This window comes from Salmo salar, chromosome 09, assembly GCF_965601325.2.
Source record: "Salmo salar chromosome 09, fSalSal1, whole genome shotgun sequence".
NCBI classification, from domain to species: domain Eukaryota; kingdom Metazoa; phylum Chordata; class Actinopteri; order Salmoniformes; family Salmonidae; genus Salmo; species Salmo salar.
The window spans coordinates 21,994,676-22,016,245 of record NC_138299.1 but is presented as its reverse complement, the minus strand read 5'-3'; the positions used below and the strand labels follow the sequence as shown (position 1 = coordinate 22,016,245).

The 21,570-nt window shown below is 44.9% G+C and overlaps 1 protein-coding gene across 1 annotated transcript; it reads left to right on the top strand.

The window, feature by feature from the left end:
• The first annotated feature begins 845 nt into the window (after positions 1-845).
• LOC106611063 (protein lin-52 homolog) lies at positions 846-20,532 on the top strand. Its single transcript, XM_014210919.3, has 6 exons — positions 846-976; positions 2,955-3,029; positions 3,143-3,180; positions 3,269-3,335; positions 3,424-3,507; positions 20,017-20,532. Exons 1-6 carry the CDS (start codon positions 958-960, stop codon positions 20,070-20,072), a joined length of 339 nt encoding a protein of 112 aa, XP_014066394.1. The 5' UTR covers positions 846-957; the 3' UTR covers positions 20,073-20,532.
• Positions 20,533-21,570: the final 1,038 nt, after the last annotated feature.

The window sequence follows — 21,570 nt, the reverse complement described above, 5'->3', positions numbered from 1 at the left end:
TTTGTTTTTTGCATTTGTGACAAGTTGACAGACATGATCGTCATACTTCTCAAATACAGAAAAGGACCACAATGTCATGCATGCATTTTTTTCTAGATCGAAATTAGCTCTCAAACTCAAAATGTTGCCTTCTCCCAACAGTTTTCAGCCGTTAGCTTTGCCCACGACTGGCTCATGTGAACTACAATACTGTGTTTTAACGTTTAGAAACGTCAATTATCATCGCTTTCGAAACATATGGACCTTGTCTTTCATCAGCGAGAAAGAATCCTTTAAATAAAAAAGATACACTTACTGTAGCACTTTTGCACAGATAGATACAGCTATGGGGGCCTCCATCTGACGAAACTACACTTCCGAGTTACACAAGTGTTCGGGGGACACTAGATAGCTAATTAGCACAGGTGGTCGCCTCTGGTCTTGTCTATTTTCCTTAAAGAAGTGCTGTAACATGGAGATATGGCCGTGTGGGAACACAAACCTTTTTTTCTTGATATGAAAGATAAGGTCCTTATGATTCAAAAACGGTTCTGCAAGCGTCGCGTGTTAATGTAAATATTTGAGCGTCAGGGGTCTTAAAATCCCCGTACAGAAGCCTTTGTCTAATGACTCTTATGTGTAATGTAATGGAACAGAGTCGTTATCAAGGGCTAGATAGAAACAAGCTGACAATAGATATGTGTAGAATCAATATTACAGGTAGACTATATTGTAGGCTGCTGCCATGTAATCACCCAGAGGTTCATCTAGATTTTTTTTCAAGAAATTGAGCATACATACAGTCACAGATGGCGGTAGGAAAGCTTTTTTCTTAGAGACGGATTTATCGATAAGAATATTTGATGCAATTTGTGGCACTGTGATACATGTGCCACCTGCTGACAGAAGTTTGCAGTGCAGCTTGGTGCAGACACGTCAACCCATTGGCTGCATTATATCACGTGTGTGGATCTGAAGATGGCGTCTCCAAATGGAGGTAAATTCTAATTCTTTACTCTGTTGTTGGGTGTATAAATGTACATTTTGATAGCGAGATGCCAATTAAATGTGTGTTTCCTATATCTATTTACTGAAACATTCTGAGTTGATAAAAGTTTATATTTTGTACAAATAATGCATCACGTTGTTTTACCAGGCTTTGTCCACACAAGTGTTTTTGTCTGCCAAAACAAACTAACAAGGCAGCTTACATTAGCTACAGTAGCTAACTAACAGTTAACTAGCTAGTTAGCTAGCTACTTGGTAAGATACACTATATATTCAGAATTACGTGGACACCCCTTCAAATGACTGGATTCGGCTATTTCAGTCACGCGTTGCTGACAGGTGTATAAACTCAGCACACAGCCTTGCGATCCCCATAGACAAACATTGGCAGAATGGCGTCACTGAAGAGCTCAGTGACTTGCAATGTGGCACCGTCATAGGATGCCACCTTTCCAACATGTCCGTTTGTCAAGTTTCTACCCTGCACTGCTATAGCTGCCCCAGTCAACTGTAAGTGCTGTTATTGTAACGTGAAAACTAGGAGCAACAACGGCTCAGCCACAAAGTGGTAGGCCACACAAGTTCACAGAACGGGACCGCTGAAGTGCGTAGAGCGTTAAAAAAAATAATCGGGAGCGCCATGAAATGGGTTTCCATTGCTGAGTAGCCGCACACAAGCCTAAGATCCCAATGCGCAATGCCAAGTGTCGGCTGGAGTGGTGTAAAGCTCGCTGCCATAGGACTCTCTGGAGTGATGAATCACGCTTCACCATCTGACAGTCCAACGGTGTTACCATCTGACAGTCCAACAGACTAATCTGGGTTTGAAGGATGCCAGGAGAACGCTACCTTCCAGAATGCATAGTGCCAACTGTATAGTTTGGTGGAGGAGGAATAATGGTCTGGGGCTGTTTTTCATTGTTCGGGCTCAGCTCCTTAGTTCCAGTGAAGGGAAATTTTAAAGCTACAGCATACAATGACATTCTAGACGATTCTATGCTTCCAACTTTGTGGCAACAGTTTGGGGAATGCCCCTATCCTGTTTTAGCATGACAATGCCCCCGTGCACAAAGCGAGGTCCATACAGAAGTGGTTTGTCGAGATCGGTGTGGAAGAACTTAACTGGCCTCCACAGAGCCCTGACCTCAACCCCATCTAGCACCTTTGGGATGAATTGGAATCCCGACTGCGAGCCAGTCCTAATCGCCAAACATCAGTGCCCGACCTCAGTAATGCTCTTGTGGCTGAAATTGAAGCAAGTCCCCGCAGCAATGTTCCATCATCTAGTGGAAAGCCTTCCCAGAAGACTGGAGGCTGTTATAGCAGCAAAGTGGGGACCAACTCCATATTAATGCCCATGATTTTGGAATGAGATGTTCGACAAGCAAGTGTATACAAACATTTTGGCCAGCTATGTCGGTTGTCAGCTATTAGCTAGCTAGGCCTATCCAACTTAACAATAAATTGAAGTGTATTTTAATGGACACTGACCTAGCTAGGTGGCTAGTAAAGGAACAGTAGCTCTAACTAATTCATGTGAGCTAATGTTAACGTAGCCAGCTAGCTAGCTAGCTAATGCATTGTGACATAACAAGGGATGGGTGAAAAATAACTCATAGCTAGCTATTTAATGTTAGAAATACAGTCAAAATAACTTCCATACTGTCAAACATCTGACAATAACTATATTTCTAGCTAGCTGTCTATGGTACTAGGTAGCTACTAGCTAACGTTAGTTATTTAAGCAATAGCCTACATGCAAACTCACTGTATATTGAGAAGAAAGGATCATGACCCCTTTCATAACATTATTTTCAATTCAAAACCAATCACTACTAGCTAGGTACTGTAGATGAGCGCTGTTGATGTAGCTGGCAAGCTCTGACTTAGTTTGCACAGCACACTTTCATATTTAATAGTGTTCAATCTGTTGATGATGACTAAAATCTCCATTTCCACTTTGTAAGGTGATGATTTTGAATCATCTCTGCTGAGTTTTGAGAAGCTGGATAGAGCATCTCCTGACCTATGGCCAGAGCAATGTAAGTGTGTCTTCTCTGTGTTAGGCTACATGTCTTTATGAGGCTATCATTGCAATTTACTCATTCCTGGTTTTGATTGGTTTGCCTGTTTCATGCTGTCATCCCTCACACAGTGCCAGGAGTCGCAGATTTTGCTGCATCATGCAAAAATGTGAGTTAAATATCTATAGCATTGATAAATTAATTGACCTACATGGCTGAGAGAATGCACAATCTTATTTACATGTTTTGTATTGCAGCCAATTACCAGTTCTCCGCCCAAATGGATGGCTGAACTGGAGAGTGAGGACATTGAAATGTTAAAAGGTAAAGTACAGTAGCATCATATGGTACACTGTTGAGCATAGTCTTTTCACAGGTAGGCAATGTTTGACTAACTGTATTCCTCCAACAGAGCTGGGGAGCCTGACCACAGCCAACCTGATGGAGAAGGTCAAAGGGCTACAGAACTTGGCCTACCAGCTGGGCCTTGAGGAGTGTAAGTATTTACCTGAGAAATACACACATGAACGACACCCGCACCACTTATTTGGTCTAGGTTGTCATTCCGTACACTACCTCTAGATGGTGCTGCTAGCCTTATGGCTACTTTGTCTGAACAGTCAAGGAACATCTCAAGTATTTGGTGATAGTCATTCTACTCATTTATATTTCACGCAACAGACACCCCTTAGTTAGATTCAATGTATTTCTAATCCAATCTTTCTGAATAATTTTATTATGAATAAGACATCAATAGATTGTAAATGGAGTATATAAACTCAAGGTCCTGAAAAAGGGACGTTTCTTTTTTTGCTGTCTTTCAAAGATAATTCATAGAAATCCAAATAACTTCACAGATCTTCATTGTAAAGGGTTTTAACACTGTTTCCCATGCTTGTTCAATGAACCATAAACAATTAATGAACATGCACCTGTGGAACGGTCGTTAAGACACTAACAGGTAGGCAATTAAGGTCACAGTTATGAAAATGTAGGACACTAAAGAGGCCTTTCTACTGACTCTGAAAAACACCAAAAGAAAGATGCCCAGGGTCCCTGCTCATCTGCGTGAACGTGCCTTAGGCATGCTGCAAGGAGGCATGAGGACTGCAGATGTGGCCAGGGCAATAAATTGCAATGTCCGTACTGTGAGACGCCTAAGACAGCCATACAGGGAGACAGGATGGACAGCTGATCGTCCTCGCAGTGGCAGACCACGTTTAGCAACACCTGCACAGGATCGGTACATCCGAACATCACACCTGTGGGACAGGTACAGGGTGGCAGCAACAACTGCCCGAGTTACACCAGGAACACACAATCCCTCCATCAGTGCTCAGACTGTCCGCAATAGGCTGAGAGAGGCTGGACTGAGGGCTTGTAGGTCTGTTGTAAGGCAGGTCCTCACCAGACATCACCGGCAACAACGTCACCTATGGGCACAAATCCACCGTCGCTGGACCAGGCAGGACTGGCAAAAAGTGCTCTTTCACTGATGAGTCGCGGTTTTATCTCACCAGGGGTGATGGTGGGATTTGCGTTTATCGTCAAAGGAATGAGTGTTACACCGAGGCCTGTACTCTGGAGCGGGATCGATTTGGGGGTGGAGGGTGCGTCATGGTCTGGGGCGGTGTGTCACAGCATCATCGGACTGAGCTTGCGTAACAGGGAAGACATCCTCCTCCCTCATGTGGTACCTTTCCTACAGGCTCATCCTGACATGACCCTCCAGCAAGACAATGTCACCAGCCATACTGCTCATCTGTGCGTGATTTCCTGCAAGACAGGGATGTCAGTGTTCTGCCATGGCCAGCGACGAGCCCGGATCTCAATCCCATTGAGCACGTCTGGGACCTGTTGGATCGGAGGGTGAGGGCTATGCCATTTCCCCCCCCCCCCCCCCCCCCCCCCCAGAAATGTCCGGGAACTCGCAGGTGCCTTGGTGGAAGAGTGGGGTAACATCTCACAGCAAGAACTGGCAAATCTGGTGCAGTCCATGAGGAGGAGATGCACTGCAGTCCTTAATTGCAGCTGGTGGCCACACCAGATACTGACTGTTACTTTTGATTTTGATCCCCCCCTTTGTTCAGGGACACATTATTCAATTTATGTTAGTCACATGTCTATGGAACTTGTTCAGTTTATGTCTCAGTTGTTGAATCTTGTTATGTTCATGCAAATATTTACACATGTTAAGTTTGCTGAAAATCAACACAGTTGACAGTGAGAGGATGTTTCTTTTTTTGCTGAGTTTATATACAGTACCAGTCAAAAGTTTGGACACACCTACTCATTAAAGGGTTTTTCTTTATTTTTGCTATTTTCTACATTGTGGGAATAATAGTGAAGACATCAACACTATGAAATAACACACATGGAATCATGTAGTAACAAAAAAGTGTTAAACAAATCAAGATATATTTTAGATTCTTCAAAGTAGCCACCCTTTTCCTTGATGACAGCTTTGCACTCTCTTGGCATTCTCTCAACCAGCTTCACCTGGAATGCTTTTCCAACAGTCTTGAAGGAGTTCCAACATTTGCTGTGCACTTGTTGGCTGCTTTTCCTTCACTCTGCGGTCAACTCATCCCAAACCATCTCAATTAGCTTGAGGTCGGGTGATTGTGGAGGCCAGGTCATCTGATGCAGCACTCCATCACTCTCCTTCTTGGTCAAATAACTCTTACACAACCTGGAGGTGTGTTGGGTCATTATCCTGTTGAAATACAAATGATATTCCCACTAAGCGCAAACCAGATTGAACGGCGTATCGCTACAGAATGCTGTGGTAGCCATGTTGGTTAAGTGTGCCTTGAATTCAAAATAAATCACAGTCAGTGTCACCAGCAAAGCACCATCACACCACCTCCATGCTTCAAGTTGGGAACCACACGTGCAGAGATCATCCGTTCACCTACTCTGCGTCTCTCAAATTTGGACTCGTCAGACCAAAGGACAGCTTTCCACCGTTCTAATGTCCATTGCTTGTGTTTCTTGGCCCAAGCAAGTCTCTTCTTCTTATCGGTGACCTTTAGTAATGGTTTCTTTGAAGTAATTCGACCATGAAGGCCTGATTCACGCAGTCTCCTCTGAACAGTTGATGTTGAGATGTCTCTGTTACTTGAACTCTGTGAAGCATTTATTTGGGATGCAATCTGAGGTGCAGTTAACTCTAATGAACTTATCCTCTGCAGCAGAGGTAACTCTGGGTCTTCCTTTCCTGTCGTGGTCCTCATGAGAGCCAGTTTTGTCATACCGCTTGATGGTTTTTGCAACTGCACTTGAAGAAACTTTCAAAGTTCTTGAAATTTTCCGGTTTGACTGACCTTCGTGTCTTTTTAAAGTAATAATGGACTGTCATTTCTCTTTGCTTATTTGAGCTGTTCCTGCCGTAATGTGGACATGGTATTTTACCAAATAGGGCTACCTTGTCACAACACAACTGAATGGCTCAAATGTATTAAGATGGAAATTAATTCCACAAATTAACTTTTAACAAGACACACCTTTTAATTGAAATGCATTCCAGGTGACTACCTCATGAAGCTCGTTGAGAGAATGCCAAGAGTGTGCAAATCTGTCTTCAAGGCAAAGATAACATATATTTAGATATGTTTTAAAAAAAATTGGTTCGCTTCCGGCGCCGACAGAGATAGCCGCCTCACTTCGCGTTCCTAGGAAACTATGCAGTTTTTAGTTTTTTTATGTATTATTTCTTACGTTGTTACCCCAGGAAATCTTAAGTTTTATTACATACAGCCGGGAGGAACTATTGGATATAAGAGCCACGTCAACTCCCCAACATTACGACCAGGAATACGACTTTCCCGAAGCGGATCTTCTATTTGGTCCACCACCCAGGACAATGGATCGGATCCCAGCCGGCAACCCAAAACAACGGCGCCGCAGAAGGGGCAGACGATCGTTCTTCTGGTCAGGCTCCGTAGGCGGGCACATCGCGCAGCGCTCCCGAGTATACTACTCGCCAATGTCCAGTCTCTTGACAACAAGGTAGACGAAATCCGAGCAAGTGTTGCCTTCCAGAGAGACATCAGAGATTGTAACATTCTCTGTTTCACAGAAACATGTCTCACTTGGGATACGTTATCAGAGTCGGTACAGTCACCTGGTTTCTTCACGCATCGCTCCGACAGAAACAAACATCTCTCTGGTAAGAAGAAGGGTGGGGGTGTATGCCTTATGATTAACGAGACGTGGTGTGATCATAACAACATACAGGAACTCAAGTCCTTTTGTTCACTTGACCTAGAATTCCTTACAATCAAATGCTGACCGCATTATCTACCAAGAGAATTCTCTTCGATTATAATCACCGTCGTGTATATCCCCCCCAAGCAGACACATTGATGGCCCTGAAAGAACTTCATTGGACTCTATGTAAACTGGAAACCACATATCCTGAGGCTGCATTTATTGTAGCTCGGGTTTTTAACAAGGCTCCCTAAATGTAATCAGCATATCGAATGCGCGACCCGGGCTGGCAAAACACTGGATCATTGTTATTCTAACTTCCACGACGCATACAACCCTCCCTCGCCCTCCTTTTGGAAAATCTGACCACAACTCCATTTTGTTGCTCACAGCCTATAGACAGAAACTAAAACCGGTAACGCCCGTGCTCAGGTCTGTTAAATGCTGGTCCGACCAATCGGATTCCACGCTTCAAGATTGCTTTGATCACGTGGACTGGGATATGTTCCGCATAGCGTCGGACAATAACATTGATGAATACGCTGATTCGGTGAGTGAGTTTATTAGCAAGTGCATCGGTGATGTTGTACCCACAGCGACTATTTAAACCTACCCCAACCAGACCGTGGATTGATAGCAGCATTCGCGCAAAACTGAACAACTTCTTTGCTCGCTTTGAGGACAATACAGTGCCACCGACACGGCCCGCTACCAAAACCTGCGGGCTCTGCTTCACTGCAGCCAACGTGAGTAAAACATTTAAACGTGTTAACCCTCGCAAGGCTGCCGGCCCAGACGGCATCCCTAGCCGCATCCTAAGAGCATGCGCAGACCAGCTGGCTGGTGTGTTTACGGACATATTCAATCAATCCTTATCCCAGTCTGCTGTTCCCACATGCTTCAAGAGGGCCACCATTGTTCCTGTTCCCAAGAAAGCTAAAGGATCTGAGCTAAATGACTATCGCCCTGTAGCACCCACTTCCATCATCATGAAGTGTTTTGAGAGACTAGTCAAGGACCATATCACCTCCACCCTACCTGACACCCTAGACCCACTCCAATTTGCTAACCGCCCCAATAGGACCACAGACGACGCAATCACACTGCACACTGCCCTAACCCATCTGGACAAGAGGAATGCCTATGTATGAATGCCCTGGGTCTCGACCCCGCCCTGTGCAACTGGGTCCTGGACTTCCTGACGGGTCGCCCCCATGTGGTGAGCGTAGGAAACATCTCCACCCCCCTGATCCGCAACACTGGGGCCCCACAAGGGTGCGTTCTCAGCCCTCTCCCGTACTGCGTGGCCGTGCACGCCTCCAACTCAATCATCAAGTTTGCTTACGACACTACAGTGGTAGTCTTGATTACCAACAACGACAAGACGGTCTGCAGGGAGGAGGTGAGGGCCCTCGGAGTGTGGTGTCAGGAATTTAACCTCGCACTCAATGTCAACAAAACAAAGGAGATGATCGTGGACTTCGGGAAACAGCAGAGGGAGCAGCCCCCTATCCACATCGATGGGACAGTAGTGGAGAAGGTGCAAAGTTTTAAGTTCCTCGGCGTACACGACACGGACAAACTGAAATGGTCCACCCACACAGACAGCGTGGTGAAGAAGGCGCAGCAGCGCCTCTTCAACCTCAGGAGGCTGCACAACACATCACCGGGGGCAAACTACCTGCCCTCCAGGACACCTACACCACCCGATGTCACAGGAAGGCCAAAAAGATCATCAAGGACAACAACCACCCGAGCCACTGCCTGTTCACCCCGCTATCATCCAGAAGGCGAGGTCAGTACAGGTGCATCAAAGCTGGGACCGAGACTAAAAAACAGCTTCTATCTCAAGGCCATCAGACTGTTAAACAGCCATCACTAACATTGAGAGGCTGCTGCCACATACTGACTCATCTCTAGCCACTTTAATAATAAAAAATTGGATGTAATAAAAAGATCACTAGACACTTTAAACAATGCCACTTTATATGATTATATACCCTACATTACTCATCTCATAAGTATATACTGTACTCTATACCATCTACTGCCTATGCCGTTCGGCCATCGCTCATCCATATATTTTTATGGACATATTCTTATTCATTCCTTTACACTTGTGTGTATAAGGTAGTTGTTGTGAAATTGTTAGATTACTTATTAGATATTACTGCATGGTCGGAACTAGAAGCACAAGCATTTCGCTACACTTGCATTAACATCTGCTAACCATGTGTGTGACAAATAAAATGTTGATTTTATTTACATGATTTCATAGTTTTGATGTCTTCACACTTCTACAATGTAGAAAATAGTAAAAATAAAAAAAAAACCTTTAATGAGAAGGTGTGTCAAATTTTGACTGGTACTGTATATCTTGTCTAATCAGGTGTATAAAACAGTTGGAGCACTGCACGTATGAATTTCTTATTTTGGTTGTGTTGATTATGGTTTGGTAATTCAGCGTAAAACAGCAGCATTGCGAGAGTGCATTAGAAGCCTTGTGAAGTGGGGGAAGGTCTCACATAAGCGTAACACATCAACGATTGAAGCATGTGATGGATGCAAAATGTGGTCTGACATATTTTCTGCATCTGTTGTCCTAATCCTTAACATGTGGATTAGGGAGATATAGCTAAGTGCTCCTATTTTTCCTAAGAGGAAGATGGGTACTTGGCTAACTGTGGACAAAGCACACCATGCACAAACCCAGAAAGAGCGATTTGATACAGACCGAAGTGTTTCCTCTCAAAATTATGTGGTTGCTTCCAAAATAAAAGTATTGTAAAGTTCTGACACACTGCATGCTTTTAAATTTGCATGCACTTTCCTATTCAATTGTTTTGCGCTCTTGTTGTAGAGTAACGCACTCCCTGACAATCAGATTTATATATATGCTTTGTGGTGGGAGTTCTCCCTTAAATCTGGAGTGGATTTAGCCTCCATACAATGCTTCCAACAGAAACTGTAATATTGTACGATGGGGACCAGGAACCATCTGCCCCTCTTTGCGAACCTGAGAGATGTATAGCATGTTGCTATGCAGAGTTGGTACAGGGCTCATGCGTCCCGCTCCACAGCGAGCGCCACGCTGATTTGTAAAATTCCATAAAGACAGGATGATTAAAGTAGGCTCATTCTGGAGAGGATTATGCCAAACATGATTTGTCTGGGCTTTGCCCCGCTCGCTCACAAAAATGAGAAATATATTTTTATTTAATAGCATCTTTTGAGTAGATCAAGGAGGCATGCCACGTCAAAATATTGCCACCAAGATATAGAGCATGACTTGACAGCTTGAATGACGATGAATTGCCTCAAAATTCGTGTAGACTTGGTGGGGATGACACTGCTCTATCGAATGTCCCACATATTATGAAGCAGGCATTATGAAAGCTCAGATTAGTGTAATTGACTTCAGCATAGATGAAATGTGTTATCTGCTTATTTCAGGCTCATATTTACAGGTCAGGATCCTCTGTCTACCACACACATTTTAGCATATTATTGCTGCTAAATACAAAATGAAACCGGCTGATCATACAGTCTGATCCAGGGTCTGTGGGACCAATCTCACCCAAACGCGATAATCTTCATTTACAGGCATTTATGGCCAAATGAAGCTATCTGATGTCCCTCACATTTTTCAGATCAGCCCGACTCATGGCCTGAGCATGCACTTGTCTGTTAAGGATCTTTGATTCAATGCTTCATGTTGTCTACCATACCATGTATTTATTAGTCAAGAACGTGTTGTAGCTGGTTCTTATAAAGCTGTTATCTGCCATAAAGGAAGGGATGTTGTTTTTGCAACCATGTCATGTACCTCGGGATGACGCAACACAATGATGGTTATTATCGGTCTCAGAGCAGCTTGTACTGGAGCCTCTTTAATGTGCTCTGGTTTAATTTTCTCCTTTTCCCACTGTCAGGGGAGGCCTTGTAAATCTCAGCTACTTTTTCATCATGTTTGTGCACTCTTCAGTGCCCCGTAAACAAGCCGCCTGAGAGAGAGAGAGAGAGAGAGAGAGAGCGAGAGAGCATGAAGGCAGGGGACAGGATTTACTATCCCCCCTTAAACATGTGGCCCATTGAACTGTGGGCTGTTTAATGGGAAGAGCACAATCAGCCAGTGAAGACACACCCCCGCCCTGCGGCCCGAGGAGGAAGGGGACTGGCCAGAGGTAGACACCGCTCACCTAGAGGACACTGATTTCACCTAGCCCTTCAGGAGGACTTGGAACACTACCATGGCAATGTTATAGATGCCATTGTCAGAATAAATTACCCCAAAAAATGACTAAAACATAAAAATATGAAGACGGGCCTAATGTAATGTGAAATGACAACATGTAATGTTTGGAGATTTGAGGCAGAGTATTCCTGTAGATCATAGACCCCAAGACTTGAAGGCATGAGGGACAGCACTTTGTGTAGATGTGTATTTATATATGCCTATGTGTTAGTATAAGTGTGTGGCAGGCTGTCCCCTGGGGAGGGGGCTCCACCTCCCCATGGCTGTGTGACGCTGCCCGGGTGGGTCCCAGCGGGGGCCTGGCGCGTGCCTCCTCCCCAGACCCCAGCTGCTTCCCCACCCTATGATGAATGCCCCTGTCGTGGGCCGCTGAGCCCGGCATCAGGCCCTGGGTCCTAGGGGAGCACTGACTACTGTGATAAGTGATGTTATTGGAGGTAATTGAAAGGAGAGTGGTCCTGAGGGATATGTCTCAGGCTGCTGCTCTAACACACTTGTAGGTTTCACTGATCACAACCACCACTGGCTGACTGACTGACTGGGCCTTGGCTCGTTGGTAATGCAGTGATACCTTTGTCTCTGATGTGGCCTGATATGGAGCCCAGCAGCCCTATGCAGAGACCATTAAGTGTAGTAATAGTATTTTTTTAAATAATTATTCAGTTAGATTATGAAAAGAACTGTACCGACTGAGCCTCCTGATTATTCACTGCAATGGATTTATTGTTGGAAATAGAATGAGGCTGTCATGATCGTCCAGGTTTGGTTTGATACAAAGGATTGCCAGTCAAGACCAGTCCTGCTCAGTATTGGCTGGCAGTGGCACAGAGCTGGCACTGTGCCACCACCACCACAGTAGAACCAGGATGACACCTACATCCCTGCCTATGTGGAGGTGAGGCTGAAGGTCAGCGCAGACAGCTCTTAATGGCCCAGCATTCACAGCCTCCTCTCCTCCTCAGCATCAATCTCCTGCCTATAAACAGGCCTGTGCTGCTGAATATGATTGCATTCACACTGGCCCACGGTGCTAATGTGCTTCCATCAATCCATCCAGGGCGACCTGAGTGACCGCGGGGCGGGCCGTTATGAAGTGCTGCTCCCTGACAGCCTCTGAATGAGGAACAGGGGACCCTCCTCCTCTGTCCTCCTCTTCTCTCTGCACCGGCCTGCTTTATGGGCTCATAGTGGAGACGAATGGCAGCTCCCACCCGCCAGAGAGTTGTTAGGATTGGCATGAAGGGAAACTGAAATAGGACATAAACGATGCTGTGAATGTGTTGATCAGTTTTCTGTATCAAATTATCATTGTGTGTTGGAACTTGCCTTTTTTGTGATTTGAGATGCATGTTTTGGGGGAAATATTGTTTGGCTTGAAGAGATGAAATCGCTGGTATGAGAAAATTGTCCCCGAAAAGCTTGTATGTTCAGCCAAATATGTATCAAGTTATTTCAGAACCCTCAAACCAGTGTTGCATGGTTATCGCAGAATAGGTTCCTGACTGTTGGTTTAGTGTACCTGTTGAAGCATGAAGCAACAGTCGGTGCTGAATCGCAATCTTACGAACAATCATAATTTAGGTTCATCAAGTTTGTCTAAACAAGTCAACTGATCACCCAGTAGCAGTGGAGCTGTGTCCTCTGTATCAGTATTATGTGTGTATCATGGTAGAGGGAGGGAGAGCTGTTCCTCAGCCCTGCCTGCCTTCCGCCTCCCTGATCAGATCGGAAATGACACCTCATTTCCATAAATGCATTAAGAATTCATTGGATTTTTTTTCTTTCCCAGCTAATCATTTTGGCGGAGTAAAACCTTTTAGGCTTTTTAATGAATGAATTTTGACTGATTGCCTATTAATAAGGACACCTCTTGAGCAGGGATAGGCTGTGGCAGGGGTGAGGCGGTGTAGATGTTTGTTTGTGCGCGCAGGCTTGTGTGTGTGTGTCGGTGCACACAGGCAGCAGGCAGGAAGACATTGGAGGGAGAGAAGAGGGGGGAGGAGAGGAGCGCTCTCTCGGGTGGGACATAAAGAGGAACCAGTGGCTCCCCTGGGAAATCACTGGTCGTGTCTGCATCTTAAATATCCCTGTGAAGTATCAATAAGTGGGTAATTGAATTTTGAACACAAACATGAGCGTCAGGTGTATGTGTTGCGAGGCGGGGGGTTATATGGGGGGGTGAATGTGTTGATGGCAGAAGGAGGGGTGTGTGTGTGGGGGGGGGGGGTCATCTCCTCTGTGTCTCTCCGGTCCCTGGGGAAGTGGGCAGTGAGAATAGATGTTAAATCCATTAAATAAAGCTTACAGACAGTAATAGCTGAGTGGCACTTGAAGATGGGCAGTGGGGGTCAGATTAGTGTGCTTGACTCTTAATGAAAGTGAATTGGGGCAGTCAGGGCTGGAGGCTGGGACACCAGTTAACCCAGGTGGTCATCTGTCTCTGGGGCTAACAGGGGTCTGGCTGGCTCCTCTGGCGTGTGCCTGGAGTGGTGAAGCGGCCTCACCATGATTACTACCATTCCACACACGGGAGGGGCCGCAGGGGGGAGACGAGATGATGTGACTGACACCCAGATCACTCACTCCAAATGGTAGGAAGGTGATGTCGCACATTTCGGCTATATTTTTACATTTTGAGAGTATCATTTTGAGAAGTGCCGGTGGCCGAATATTGTATTCAGTTTTGGATATTCATCTGGTTGAGGGGGACATTGTGTACTTGTATTTTCCTGTATACATCAGGTGTGATATCATCCCCAGACCAGCCAGGGCTCAATGATAATTAGAGAGCAACTAATCAACAGGGTGAAGACAAGGCCCTCACAATCCATAAGCCAAAGGTGTCATTTAGTATAATGGCAGCTGTAACAAGTCGCTGATTAACATAGTACAGAATTAGGGATTGACCTTTCTAATCAACTAAACACATCTCTCACTCCCTCTAATCAGTATTGATCACCCCTGGCCTGTAACAACATGTATGTGTGGGCATGTGCACATTGGGGGGGGTGCTGGACTGTTGTGTGCACAAGGCAGACATCCTCATTGACAGAGATCTATGTGGGTGTCTTTCAGTCTGTGTGTGTGTGTGTGTGTGTGTGTGTGCGTGTGTGAGTCCAGTTGCCTGAGGGGGGCTGGCTTGCTGGTCCTTTCTCTTCCCACTTTTAATCTTTCTCTTACAATGCAAATCGTATGACTTTCTATCTGACAGACAGAGGGGGAGGCTAAACGGAACTCTAATTAATGAGTGGCTCAGAGGGGTGAGTCCTGATGGAGGGGGTCTCTGGAGGAGGGTGGGGGGCACAGCCACAGACCAGGCTGCTCTACTTTATTGTTGGGGGATGGAGAGATACGGAGGGAGAGAGACACCAGTCTGTCCCATTTAGCAGGCCTCTCCAGAAACCAGTGGTCCATTTAACGAGCTCTTAGCAGAGAGATCAGAAAGACAAACCTGGGATTAGGAGACCAATGACTCAATAGGATTCTCTAAAGGTCCTGTCTCCATCAGCATGAAGTTTGGAGGGAATGCCATTTGTATTTGTCAACGCGATACAGCGATAATTCTATAATTTTAGGTTATAGTTTTATCTACAGTCTTGTCTTTTTATTTAGTATCAAATCATCAAATACAAGGTCAAAGCAGACATTTAATAATGCTCTTGTAACTATCTTCTCTATTTAACATGCAGATTTCTCTTTCTCCGTGCTCCAAGATGGAGTATAGGTCTAACTAGATATGTAGAGCACTGTTGTGATAGCCTTTGGCTCACTAAACCCAACTCCTCCTAATAGGGAAATGATGTCTGTGCACCAGTAGTTTTGTGTCATCTTAATTCATTACATCTCACGTGATTCTGATGGTTTCATTCCATCTAAGACCCTGTATGTCGGTCTGTCCGGGGGCACTAATTATTTTGTTTAGTGTTATTCGAAGAGACCGCAGCACCGCGCAAAATTAATCAATCCAAATCCAATTAGCATCATGTTGAACCTGATGATGGACGCCTCAAGGTGAAGCGGCCCGTGCCCAGCCGGGGCATTATCATTCCTGGGAGGGCGGCTCATCTAAATTACAATTCACCCTGCTTTTTCATTAGCCGCCGTGGCGCCGCTAACCTCTTCACCGCTTTGCACAGCCCAACAAACACCTAGGCAGCTCATCAGCTCTGGTGTCTGGTTCAACAAGCAGAGAGAGACAGTTCTACAACTGTAAACCTTCTGTGTGGGTGGGAAAGCTTGGGACAGTCAGACACACTCACACTCATGTGTATTTGTATGCATGTTTTTCAGAAAATATACAAGAAGGAAGGCCCGCTTCCCCCTTGAAATAGGAATTTACTTTCTGTGATTGTCAGTGTGGCCTGTAATGCTCTTCGTGTCCTGGTGGGCATGCTTAACAACTGTATGAAGCTGGTGTTTTTGTGTACGTTTGAAGAGGTGATCCCAGCTCCCCTCTTGGCCCTGAGCTTTGATTCTGTACTGATGCTAAGAGCCTGCTCCTCTTATTATCAGGAACAAAGTGTAATTATTGGACCTGGATGAGGCCTCTCCAGGGTGGCACTGATGCTTGAGGAACATCCCTGTAGCTTCCCTTGTGACACAACCTGGCTGCTGTTGACTGAAAACCGCCTGGAATACGCTCCTTACCAGATAGAAGCAAGGTGACAAGGCGTTCAGTTGGGGCCAATCTGTTGTCGCGCAATGGGGTTGGCACAGATCCAGAACTATTGTGCAGAGCTTGTTTTGTAGACCCCCCACCAAGTGCTCTTCATTATGTCTCCGTACAGTACATCTCCCATTTTCATGGGCTTTCCTAGCTAACCTTTATGGTTTATGTTGTGAGTGCTATCTGATCAGTGTCTTCGGTTCTTACGACGGTCATTCAGTGGTAGCTAAGTGTATAGTAAAGGCAGCCAGTGAGAAGAAATGTGGTTATGGCCATAGTCTCTTAGACATAAGGCACTATGGAAAGTTGTGGATTGATTAGTTTGCGTTCCAGAGAACGGTATCTCTCAGACAACATCCCCCTTTCACTCCCCCCATCTTTTTCTTTAACACAGTTATACATGCACATACTGAGATGCTTGAATACATGTATCTGGCTGCCTTGATAAGGCAATCACAAGGGGTGTGTGTCTCTTTAGTAGCTAGTTTGCGTCTTATGTTGTTTTCCATGTCCAGAATGAACAGATGTTTGTATAAATTACCTCCCCGTTAGATGTTTCACAAATGAAATACATGCTTTGCATTGATAAGTGATTCTGCTCTGAAGTGAGGGACTGGGAAATGGAGTGCTGTAGCTTGTTTTAGTCTAAATCCATGGTTGAAGCATAAGTTTTGACAGCATACAGTGGCAAGAAAAATTATGTGAACCCTTTGGAATTACCTGGATATCTGCATAAATTGGTCATCAAATTTGATCTGATCTTCATCTAAGTCACAATAATAGACAAACATAGTGTGCTTAAACTAATAACACACAAATTATTGTATTTTTCTTGTCTATATTGAATACATCATTTAAACATTCACAGTGTAGGTTGGAAAAGGTATGTAAACCCCTAGGCTAATGACTTCTCCAAAAGCCAATTGGAGTCAGGAGTCAGCTAACCTGGAGTCTAATCAATGAGATGAGATTGGAGATGTTGGTTAGAGCTGCCTTGCCCTATAAAAAACACTCACAAAATATGAGTTTACTATACACAAGAAGCATTGCCTGATGTGAACCATGCCTCGAACAAAAGAGATCTCGGAAGACCTAAGCTTAAGAATTGTTGACTTGCATAAAGCTGGAAAGGGTTACAAAAGTATCTCTAAAAGCCTTGATGTGCATCAGTCCACAGTATGACAAATTGTCTATAAATGGAGAAAGTTAAGCACTGTTGCTACTCTCCCTAGGAGTGGCCGTCCTGCAAAGATGACTGCAAGAGCACAGCGCAGAATGCTCAATGAGGTTAAGATGAATCCTAGAGTGTCAGCTAAAGACTTACAGAAATCTCTGAAACATGCTAACATCTCTGTTGACGAGTCTTCGATACATAAGACACTAAACAAGAATTGTTTTCACGGGAGGACACCACGGAAGAAGCCACTGCTGTCCAAAAAAAACATTGCTGCAAGTCTGAAGTTTGAAAAAGTGCACCTGGATGTTCCACAGCGCTACTGGCAAAATATTCTGTGGACAGATGAAACTAAAGTTGAGTTGTTTGGAAGGAACACACAACACTATGTGTGGAGGAAAAAAGGCACAGCACACCAACATCAAAACCTCATCTCAGCTGTAAAGTATTGCGGAGGGAGCATCATGGTTTGGGGCTGCTTTGCTGCCTCAGGGCCTGGACAGCTTGCTGTCATCAACGGAAAAATGAATTCCCAAGTTTATCAAGACATTTTGCTGGAGAATGTTAGGCTATCTGTTCGCCAATTGGAGCTCAAAAGAAGTTGGGTGATGCAACAGGACAACAACCCAAAACACAGAAGTAAATCAACAACAGAATAGCTTCAACAGAAGAAAATATGCCTTCTGAAATGGCCCAGTCAGAATCCTGACCTCAACCCGATTGAGATGCTCTGGCATGACCTCGAGCAGTTCACACCAGACATCCCAAGAATATTGCTGAACTGAAAGAGTTTTGTAAAGAGGAATGGTCCAAAATTCCTCCTGACCTTTGTGCAGGTCTGATCCGCAACTACAGAAAACGTTTGGTGGAGGTTATTGCTGCCAAAGGAGGGTCAACCATTTATTAAATCCAAGGGTTCACATCCTTTTTCCACCCTGCACTGTGAATGTTTACACGGTGAATTCAATAAAGACATCAAAACGTATAGTTGTTTGTGTGTTATTAGTTTAAACAGACTGTGTTTGTCTATTGTTGCGACCTAGATGAAGATCCTGTCTTTCAAAGATAATTAGTAAAAATCCAAATAACTTCACAGATCTTCATTGTAAAGGGTTTAAACACTGTTTCCCATGCTTGTTCAATGAACCATAAACAATTAATGAACATGCACCTCTGGAACGGTCGTTAAGACACTAACAGCTTACAGACGGTAGGCAATTAAGGTCACAGGTATGAAAACTTAGGACACTAAAGAGGCCTTTCTACTGACTCTGGGGAAAAAAAGATGCCCAGGATCCCTGCTCATCTGCGTGAACGTGGCTTAGGCATGCTGCAAGGAGGCATGAGGACTGCAGATGTGGCCAGGGCAATAAATTGCAATGTCCGTACTGTGAGACACCTAAGACAGTGCTACAGGGAGACGGGACGGACAGCTGATGGTCCTCGCAGTGGCAGACCACGTTTAGCAACACCTGCACAGGATCGGTACATCCGAACATCACACCTGCGGGATAGGTACAGGATAGCAACAACAACTGCCCGAGTTACACCAGGAACGCACAATCCCTCCATCAGTGCTCAGACTGTCCGCAATAGGCTGAGAGAGGCTGGACTGAGGGCTTGTAGGTCTGTTGTAAGGCAGGTCCTCACCAGACATCACCGGGAACAACATTGTCTATGGGTCACAAATCCACCGTCGCTGGACCAGACAGGACTGGCAAAAAGGGCTCTTTACTGACGAGCCGCGGTTTTGTCTCACCAGGGGTGATGGTCGGATTCGCGTTTATCATCGATGAAATGAGCGTTACACTGAGGCCTGTACTCTGGAGCAGGATCGATTTGGAGGTGGAGGGTCCGTCATGGTCTGGGGCGGTGTGTCACAGCATCATTGGACTGAGCTTGTTGTCATTGCAGGCAATCTCAACGCTGTGCGTTACAGGGAAGACATCCTCCTGCCTCATATGGTACCCTTCCTGCAGGCTCATTCTGACATGACCGTCCAGCATGACAATGCCACTAACCATACTGCTCGTTCTGTGCGTGATTTGTCAGTGTTCTGCCATAGCAAGCGAAGAGCCCGGATCTCAATCCCATTGAGCACGTCTGGAACCTGTTGGATCGGAGGGTGAGGGCTAGGGCCATCCCCCCCCAGAAATGTCCGGGAACTTGCAGGTGCCTTGGTGGAAGAGTGGGGTAACATCTCACAGCAAGAACTGGCAAATCTGGTGCAGTCCATGAGGAGATGCACTGCCGTACTTAATGCAGCTGGTGGCCACACCAGATACTGTTACTTTTGATTTTGACCCCCCCCCCCCTTTATTCAGGGACACATTATTACATTTCTGTTAGTCACATGTCTGTGGAACTTATTCAGTTTGTCTCAGTTGTTGAATCTTGTTATGTTCATACAAATATTTACACATGTTAAGTTTGCTGAAAATGAATGCAGTTGACAGTGAGAGGACGTTTTCTTTTTTTGCAGAGTTTATTTCCAAAATGTTCGCATACTTTTTCTTGCCACTGTAGGTTGTAGTGTACCCAGAAGTTTACTATACAGAATTCAGTGGAAATACTTTCAACAAATCAGTTGTTTTTAGGTAGGCTACCTCAAGCAGCCTTGAGTAAGAGGTGCTCAAAAATGTTTGATTTCTGAAATGTTCAGTTGATATTTACATCGTATCATTTGTTCATTCTCCAGCCAGGGAGATGACCAGGGGAAAGTTCCTGAACATCCTGGAGAGACCCAAAAAGTGAAGACCCCAGGACTGCTCTTTACACAGGATGTGTCTGCACAGAGAGTAATACAACACCCAGACGACTGACTTGAGACAGGAAGAAGAGGAATAAGACCTATGCCTTTATGTATACACTCATACTGCTACTACCACCAAGTCCCTGGATTTGAATATTGACACTGGGGCTAAATTCACTCACTGCGGAGTTCCGCTCGAGTCAAAGGGCTGCAACACTTTTCACCCCCTAACCTGTACATTTCTTTTGTCCTCAAAGGCAGTTCCATTTACTTTTGTAATGATTTGAAATGGAGAATTACTTTCCTGTTTAGCTAGCTTGTAGGACTGTTTTTAAATGTGTATATTCTGTATTTATTATTTTTCTATTTGGAGCATTATAAAAAAAAAAAATGCAATTTGTCAAAGAAAATTGTCTAATTCTTAAGAAAATGTAATAAATTGCTCCCTCTTTTAGGCTATAACATGTTTATTAATTGTCCTTGTAATCAAACTAATTGGTAATTACCCTCAGTGTACATCTATGGATAGAATTGTATCTTTCATTGGTTTAGGATACAATTAAATTCACTTCAGAAACTGGTTCCATGATGCAACAGTTTTTGGGGGGGAATCGAACTTTTAATTAGGGCAATAACTTCATGCCTGTGCCACTCCATAGACGCTTTCTGTTAGAGCACCTCTCTGGCTTTGGACATGTAAGGAGCTGTGACATGAGAGTGCTTCCCCGCTACAAGGGCATTTTTCCATTTAATGAGGATTGGAAGTAGAGGCCCTACACAAAACGTTGCGTAAAAATAATATTTCTCATTGTCATCCCTTTTAATGAGAGTTGACATAATTACTAGGACCATTTCTTTTCTAATTAGCACACTTCCAGCGACGTCGAAGCTAGCGGCCAGGCAAAGAGGAAATCAGACAGGCATGCTGAATGGGAAACAAAAAGAAGTCCGTCCAACATAATTAGGTGAGACAATGCCTCAGACTGTTCCCGGCTGGAGATGTCGCAGGGGCTCTGGCCGCGCTGGGGAGCGCTCACTCTCCACAAGTTACACATCTCCACAGGCCGCTAATAAGCCCCTAATTGTCTTTCCGAGTCACACGGACGGAGGCAGCCACTGCCCAAGTGGCTGCACCCCCTGCCTCTCGCACGTACCCAGCTTCACCTCTTGCGAAATACAGATTATTTATATAATTTCCCCGTTCCCAGACAGCGTGTGTGTTTTCCTGTGTGTGCTGGAGATTCCTGTGACAGGTTGGGTGGGGGGAGTGGAAGTACAGCATGGCCTGATGGACAGGAATGTAAGCTGGCGGAGGAGGGCAAGCTACTTATTTTACCCCCACTGCATCAGGGTTTATTAAAGTCTCCTGTAGTCTGTTTCATTTATCTGCTCTAGTCTAGTGTACAGTGTTTATTTTCTGTCAAATTGAACCACTACTGTACCTTGTAACACAAGTTTTACATCATTATACGGGTGAAAAGTGAGTATGTAGCTCAGATA